The sequence below is a fragment of the Nymphaea colorata genome, chromosome 4 (genome assembly GCF_008831285.2).
Source record: "Nymphaea colorata isolate Beijing-Zhang1983 chromosome 4, ASM883128v2, whole genome shotgun sequence".
Lineage (NCBI taxonomy): Eukaryota > Viridiplantae > Streptophyta > Magnoliopsida > Nymphaeales > Nymphaeaceae > Nymphaea > Nymphaea colorata.
In genome coordinates this window covers 3,322,308-3,330,423 of record NC_045141.1, presented here as the reverse complement: position 1 = coordinate 3,330,423, position 8,116 = coordinate 3,322,308, and the positions used below count along the sequence as shown (strand labels likewise).

General features: G+C 42.6%; 1 protein-coding gene across 1 annotated transcript; it reads right to left on the bottom strand.

Moving 5' to 3' along the window:
* Positions 1–1,322: 1,322 nt before the first annotated feature.
* Positions 1,323–6,245, bottom strand: LOC116253341 (U-box domain-containing protein 4-like). Its single transcript, XM_031628118.2, has 2 exons — positions 5,084–6,245; positions 1,323–1,814 (listed from the first exon to the last, which is right to left on the bottom strand). The coding sequence occupies exons 1-2, from the start codon at positions 6,104–6,106 to the stop codon at positions 1,737–1,739; spliced, it is 1,101 nt and encodes a 366-aa protein (XP_031483978.1). The 5' UTR covers positions 6,107–6,245; the 3' UTR covers positions 1,323–1,736.
* Between the last annotated feature and the right edge of the window lie 1,871 nt (positions 6,246–8,116).

Below are 8,116 nucleotides of genomic sequence, written 5' to 3'. Positions count from 1 at the left end.
ACAGTATTGGTGTTTTCTTCTGGAACGCTACTGATGGGAAAGAAACCCTGGCATTAAGTACCAAGCGCTAGTAACTGGTTCCGTTACAACAAACAGTGGTGCGTAAATTGTGTTGTCGGGCGTACATCTTTATCTTTGTCGCTAATAATTATAGTGCCAAACAAGAACATGTCACTGGTGCACGGACATTCAGCCATACGTAACAGCTGTACCGATTAGAGCTCTGGCGCTCATATTGGCAATATTTTAGATTCAGAGTCAAGTTCACTGGTGCTATTGTAGCACCAAACCTTGGTTTACCGGTGCCATTTTAGCACTAGAGTTTACTTAAATTGTAGTAGTGAATTTGATGCATGTGATTAAGAAACACACGGAATTGTTGATGCTAAATTGATGATACCATGAGACAGATTTTGAATATCTATTGTTGATCTTTGATAGGGATCCTCTTGCTAATGGAAGTATTTACCTATTACGTATCCTTCATGTCGTGCAATATTTCCTTGATTAAAGTATTATCTGGCATATCATGTGAGGATTGCTTATTTTTCAATGTTCACACATCCAAGGTTGGCCTTCTGTCGATCAAGCCGGTAGAATTGAATTACCTCAATCCTAATTACTTTCAGCAACACGGCATGTAAAATGCCAGCTTACCGACCAGTTGAAGGGTTATTATAATAATTGATTGCAGTTAGCTTTCAAGGTTTCCTACTTTCATTCGTAGGTTATGAACTGCAGAACTGTAACTCAACCATTGCCACTTGCTTTTGGGAAATGGACTCGTCAAATGCACTTTTCGTATACCATAAACGGTCAAAAATTTTATCGTGGAAAAATTCTTGAGATCCAACAAAGGAAATTTCTTCTCAAAATTCTTTTCAACTCATCAAACATGGTCTGGATTTAGATAAGATCTAACCTTTTCCCTGCTGTATACTTTTCAAGATTCTTTTGTTATGATTTTTTTCCAAGAAACTTCCGGGTCATTAAAAACTAGCTAACCTGCGACATTGGACTGCATTGGCGTGGACCATAACGGGCCACCCGGCCAGACCCAGTCCTCGTTGGGGACGACTTATTCCTCCCTTTTCATGGTAAAGTATTTTCCACGCCGATCGTGACAATGATCATCAAACCCAACAGAAACATCAACCTATCGTGTCTCACCCACCCTAAAACACCCACGTTCCCAGAAGTTAATATCTAGCAATCACGACGGTTTTGGCTGCTTCTGTCAAACCTGATTGCTTCCAACCACCCGCATAATCGAGAAAGCGCCATCCTCGACTCGTGCGGCACCCAGCAAAAAGTCCACAAGATGAACAGAAAAGACCTCGGCCTCAGACCCATTGAATTCCCTTGCTTTTTTCCATCTTTTTTTAAGAAAAAAAGAAAGAAGGTGCATCAAGAATAAAAATAAGTAAATATGGACGACTCGAACAACCACAAGAAGATAAATGCAAAACTTCTCAAAGGCAAACCCGATCGCAATTCGCAAACCGCAGTCATATCGTCTGTCTGAATCGACCGTCGTTGAGAAACCATTTTCCCTCAGGAAAAGCAGAAGCAGGAGACTGGCAGCGGGCCTCCACTAAGTACAGCAAAAAGGGAATATTTTACAAACTCTCTGGTTCTCTTCGTTACACGTATGTACACCTCCCAACACCACAAGCAGCAGGTTTTCCTTTTCCAAAAGAGAAGATTATCTGCTCTTTTTCGTTTGTTTCCCCATCTTAATCTGGAATATCCGATGTCCTCGCCCCGTTGCTTGCGGATCTGGGTTGCCGGAGACACCGAATTAAAGCTTCTGCCTGAACCAAGAAAAGAAAACAGAAAAGGAACGTTACACTATTTAATCTTATCGAAGCTCTAGGTCTTCACATGATCAAATCAATCAAACAACTATTTCTCTTTATCACCGAATAAATTAACACATAAATTATTAGGGAGCCAGCAGTTTCATGGACAGGGATAGCCTCAAGCTTGAGACACAGAGATGAAATTATTAGAGTAAACTATTTGCGCTTTGAAGAGATTGGGGAAATATCAGAACAGAACAATTTTAATAAAACTGATGCGAATTGTTTCAATTATTTCAAAGTCCAACCAGAAAAATCAAAACCATATGAAACGTCAAGATTTGTTAGCCTTCAAGATTCTAAGGGAACTAAGCAAAACCTTTATGTATATATATATATATACATATATAAGAGATGAAATGCTCCAGCTATTGCGCCCAATGTATTACATCGTGCAGTCCATTGTGCAAGGCTACAGGATTTCTCCATTCAAACTCCGGCTATCTTGATTTTATCCAACCACAACCGTCTGATGCAACTCATCAGGTGGTTGTGATTAAACATTGCCTGATATATTACATCAGACGGTATATATTACATCAGAGAGAGAGAAAAACTAGATTCCTTTGCCCCATCCAGCCTATCGCAGTGTGTAATCCGACGCATATGATGGGGCATGCATGTGATTAAAGGGCGCCTAATGAAATGCATCAGGGAGCCTTCATGTGAGAGGATCACTTCTACTGGAGGGATTCAGCTGATATCTATATATATATATATATATATATATATATATATATATATATATATATATATAGAGTGAGAGAGAGAGAGAGAGAGAGAGAGAGAGTTACATACACACACAGACATGTCCTAGACCCAGCTACCGAACAGCCAAAATAATTTAGTGCTATTTTGAAAGTAATTTATTTATTGAATAAAAAATTTTAAAGCGCACTATTTCAATTATTGTAACGTAAAATGAAAAATCAAAACCATAGAAAGTCAAAAGCTCAGAGTACATCAAAATTCCATGACTTCATTTTTTAAGTTTTCAGAAAGACCAATGAAAATCGGTTCCTGATTCAATTGGGCAATGTACCATTTCAGCTGGTTGTGAATTGGCTAAAAAATATTAAAAATTATGTTAAAAAAATATAATACATAACAGTTAATATTCAAACAATAATTAAAAATTGCCTTAGATGGCATTTTTTAATTGGCCACCCAATCGAATGAGTATGTCACCAATTCAATCTAAATTGAGGATTGACGAATTCTACCAATAACGTAGAAACTAGAAAGCACATAATTTAAACTCAGATAATCTAAAGACCACTGTGACTAAATTAAGCAAAAACATTGGTAGTCTCTCTCTCCCTCTCCTCTTCTATATATATATATATATATATATTACTGCACCAACATCGCCGAATGGATGCAGCAGGGCTTGTCCGCCCACGTGGGTGTCTTCACGTTTGGCTGCTACTGGAGTTCCCGTAAAGTCTCGCCCGACAGATGGCAAACGGCAAAATTTATGGAAGACGACTCCAATTTATGGACGCCACAGCCAAACAATTGTACTTTAACCGTCTCATATAGAAAAAGACTCGGACATCCCCGATATGTGATTCTTTCAAAACTTCAAAAAAGATAATTTCACTGTTCAAAGGACAGGCGCTTAGAATAAAACAAACGGATGGAGATACACCAAGGCTCGGGGTTCTTCGGCCGTGGTCAACCCTAAATCAGCCTAGCCCATCATGGCTGCTCGAACACTGCTGCTATTACATTCGCTAAAATATCAGTAAACAAGGAAACGGAGCATAAAGGGTAAAGCATTATTGCATTTTCCGCTAAGGGAGAAGAGGTTTCAACCACCGTGGTTGAAACACGTGGAGAATCGTGCTTAAAACGACAAAGCCCCCGATTTACGTCCACGCAGGACAGCAGGTCATCATGCAGCAGGGTACATGGTGTCGCAGGCTGGCCCCTAGGCTCCACCCCTGGCCCTGACTAGCACCAACCTTCTTTTGTTGGTACACTTCATTTAATCAACTAAATTTCTCACCTACAAATATGAGCATTTCGCACAAGTTGGTTCTCTAGTCTCGGTCGACTCGTTACAGAACATTGTAAGGACCCTAAAGCCTGAAGCAGTTCGATTACAGAGATATGCTTGTTCAAAATCTAGAGATGATGATAGTCATTCGCTGCTAACAACAAGGTCAAGAAACGGGTGGTTCTGTAGTTTTCTTAGCTGAAAAGTAAGTCAATGGTGTCAAAGATTTTTCCGTGGCTTTAAATATTAGGTATTGTTTAGATGACGCTAGAAAACAGCATTTGAAGTTATGTTTAACAAAACTTGGTATTCGAAAGGATTGAATAACCAGGTCCTCAAGTTATTCACGAAAAAGCAATGAGCTTTAGTTACGTCATCCAAACACACAGACCCATTTTTTAAAATAATTTAAAAACTATTTTTTCATAAAATCGATTTTTTGCAACAGTTTTTTACTTATAGATCCAAACATGCCTTTAGACTCAAAAGTACGTGAACGGTATCAAGGATTTCAATCTTAGGAAAACAATGGACCAGGCAAATGCAAGAGACATAGAAGGACGCAAATAATCTGCCTGATTTTTTTGGGTACATTTCTTACAGAATTTCAGATTTCTTTTTTCTAACAGTTGACACAAAAAAGTGGTCCGAAACGGAAGGTAAAAGAAACTTGGAAATGAGAAACCTATTTTCGTCAAGTATGAAACGTCAAAGGCTGAATTCATCATTTCGCCGATAAGGTACCGTTCCCCCCAAGCGCTGAACGGGAACGTTCTTCGCTAATTCGAGCTAATCTCCTTTACCCCGACTAGAGAGGTCAAAGGCACAACGCAAAGTCACGCCCGCCACAAACTTTTGTTGACGATCGTATCCCAGCGCCATAATGAAAATAAGAAGCCAATCCTCCGATTTTCAGTCAGGTACTAAAGGGCACGATCGTAATTTCGTAATGCACAATGGCCGACCGAAAAGATGCTTGGCGTGCGAAGCTGAGTCATCTTCAAGGCCCGGAAAATGGACAAGCGTGTCACTTTCGAAAATGAGACACGCCGTTCAATTCCCGGTGAAAACTCATGGGCGCGCGTGACGGTTTTTCTGCCGATCGCCAACGGACTAACCGAAAGCTACCGGCCAAAACCGGACTAGAACTACCGCCAAACCAGGTAACTTGGACGGTAAACCAGATAAATTGGACCGAAGAAGGAGATGCTTCTTTTACCTTCTGCTTGGATCGAGTGGTTCCGGACTGCGTAAGCGCGATGAGCGGAGGGATGGCCCCTTCCCTAGCTATCATGAGCCGATGCTGAAGGCTGCCCTCGCTGAGGGCAAGCAGAATCCCCGCGGCGAACTCCTTCTGCCTCTGTGTCCCGACCTCTACCGCCTCCACCACCACCGGGATGCCGCCCTCCTCCACTAGCGCGGTCCTCGCTTGCGGTAAGGATACAAGGTTCTGCGTCACAAGCGCGGCTTTATCCACCATGCCGTACTCGAAGTCCGACATCAGATCCACCAGCGACCGCATAACCCCTGCTTCGACTGCCCTGAGCTTGTTCTCCTTCATCGTCGTTATCGCGTAGAGCGCGCCCGCGGCGTCCTTCTTTCCGCGAAGAGTCCCGTTCTCGAGCAAACTGACCAGAGGCGGAATCGCTCCGGCGCGACCGAACGCGGCCTTGATGTCGTCCTGATAAGAGAGTCGGAGGATCGCGCACGCTGCGTTCTCCCTCGTCGCAGCCGTCCCCGTCTTCAGCGCCCGGACGAGAGCACGGACGGCACCGGAGCCCACGATTCTGTCCTTGTTCTCATCACACAGCGAGAGGTTGAGCAGCGCGGTGACGCCTAGCTCCTGGATCTGCGCGTCCGGCGACTGCGCCAACACCACGAGCGGAGGGATCCCTCCGGCGTCCGCTATCCGAATCCGATTCTCGGTCTTGTTCTTCGCCAAGAGCCGGATCTCCATGGCCGCGTTCCGCTGCGTCTCGAGCGATGTCGACTCCAGGTCCAGGACCAGCTGGGCAATCGCGTCATCGTCATCAGGGCGGTCCGATGTGCAGGCCGCGATAAGAAGGTTCCGGCTGCCGGAACTCTGCGAGAACTCGCTGGACCGGTCGCTGTTGCAATCGCTGAAAGCGGAGGCGGACGAGTGACTCTTCAGGCTCAGCCCGTCGAGGTTCCGCCCCAGGTAGCTGTAAATAGACGACGGAGTGTCGAACTGCAGGGAGTTATCGTCGTCGACGGCATCCATCCCGTCCAGGGTTTCTTCTTGTGGCCTTTGCCCGTGTCGACAGACCGAATTTTATCGTCCTTTCGAGCAACCCGTTCTCGCGATTTTTCGCTTGATAGAGGGGAGAACCCTTGGTCACAGCGGCGGCAGGGCCGGAGGTTGGGGTTTTTTTAAAGTCTGGGTGGTGGGGGGGGGGGGAAGGGACGGACGCGGTCGCGCGCGTGGGGCCCGCAGGCACAACGAGTTGGTTGGAATCCGTCGTCGACTCGTCGTGGCACTTATGATTCGTCTCTCGTGGTGGCTCTCCGCGTTGAAGAGATTTCGCCACCATCCGGATCGGTTTGCCCCGATTCGGGCCGTTTTTTTGGCGCGACGGCTTCGGGCTTCCGGTTCCTTCTTGGCCCCTAACCGCTCGATCGCATTGTGGGGAAGAAAAAGCAGAGAAACAGGTGGATGGTTAACCGCTCGCTTTTGTCGCATCAGCCATGCCATACCATGAATTTCAAATCGAAAGTAATCAAGCATTCTTTATGGGATAGAAATAATGTTTGATAAAGAAAAAAAAAAAAAAAAGATGGAAGGAAAAACAAATATAAAGAAAGGGAACAAAAAAAAGTATCTTTAATTCCTCTAAAAATTAAAAGGTTGACGAGAAAAAAGTATTTTGGTAATGACAATTTAGTCTGTGACGGATAACCCTTCTCAGTTCTCCCTTCCTGTCAGTCTAGCGATCACTGAAAGCTGCAGCATGGAACCTGATGGTTAGCAAAATCTAAAGACTCTTGGACGGCGTTGGGACGTGAATGAGGTATGGTCTCACGAGCGATTTTCCCTTTTGAGTTCAACTACATCATTCATCGACTTTATTCTATTATGTTGACACATTAGCTATTAATTATAGTTCATAGTACAAACGAGTCTTTTCTGCATTCGATTTGTTTACAAGGAAACATCCGCATTTGTTTTCCTATGCCAACACCCGGACACTCCATACCCATCTTCATATATAACCCGGCATTGATGGTAGAACTGTTTTAAAGGCAGTGTTTTTTTGTACTAAAACTAAGTTTCCACATTCTTTTTTCAACCAAATCCATCATGGTACCTTGATTCAACACATGTACCTCTTAACAACGAGCCAGTGATTATGCATTAAATTAATCGATGGGGTTTGTAGATTAAGATTAGCATGTATTCCGTTGGGGTTATATCCAATGCTTTAAAACCCAATGACTCGGGACTTGATTATTTCGTTCTCTACTCGTGGCTCCTCGGGTCAACTCGGTGATTCAGGCTGGTTTTTGTTAACTATTGTTTTGAAAGAAATAAAATATATAACTTGTAATTTATATAAAACAACTGTAAATTAACTTGAATACATGTATAACTCATACCATCGAGTAATAACATCATGTCCTTTGATAACATAAATTTGATAACAAGATCTATAATTGCATTTTTCAAAGAAAATTGTGTGGCAAGAATCAAAATATCAATGAAAAACAAGTCAATAGAAATCAAACACTAAGATTAACACATTCAACACTTACAACTATCTAATGTTTAACAGATTTGACATGTATGTTAATGCTATGTAATACTAAAAAACCAAATGTAAAAAGAGTCCAATGTCCTCAAATTTGACATAAATATACCGTACAAGAAGTTAAATGTAATTAGTTTTACCTTTTCTTTTATAATATGTAAATTTAATAAATGAACAATAACTATAAATACTTATATTTCAACAAGTTCGAATATTCATGTCAAAAATTAAGTGATTAATAAACAAATGACTTTGTCAATTACAAAATACAACATTCATCACTGGACTACACCGAGTCAAACGAGTTTTGGCCAAGTCAAAGCAAGTCAAGGCCCACTAGTGGAGCCATAAATTTTTTCTGGTGGGGATACTCATTCAATACCTTTAGAGACCGTTTGATTGCTGTCCATTGAGACAGGACAGACAGGACGTCCTGTCCATTACACTACTGCGTTTGTTTCATGTGTGTCTGTTTTGTTCGTCAT

Excerpts from the sequence above, each read along its gene's own strand:
- LOC116253341 (XM_031628118.2), bottom strand. The coding sequence starts at position 6,106 with ATGGATGCCGTCGACGACGATAACTCCCTGCAGTTCGACACTCCGTCG. Across the intron at positions 1,815-5,083 it reads CCACTCGATCCAAGCAGAAG|GCAGAAGCTTTAATTCGGTG; the intron begins GTAAAAGAAGCA and ends TTCTTGGTTCAG.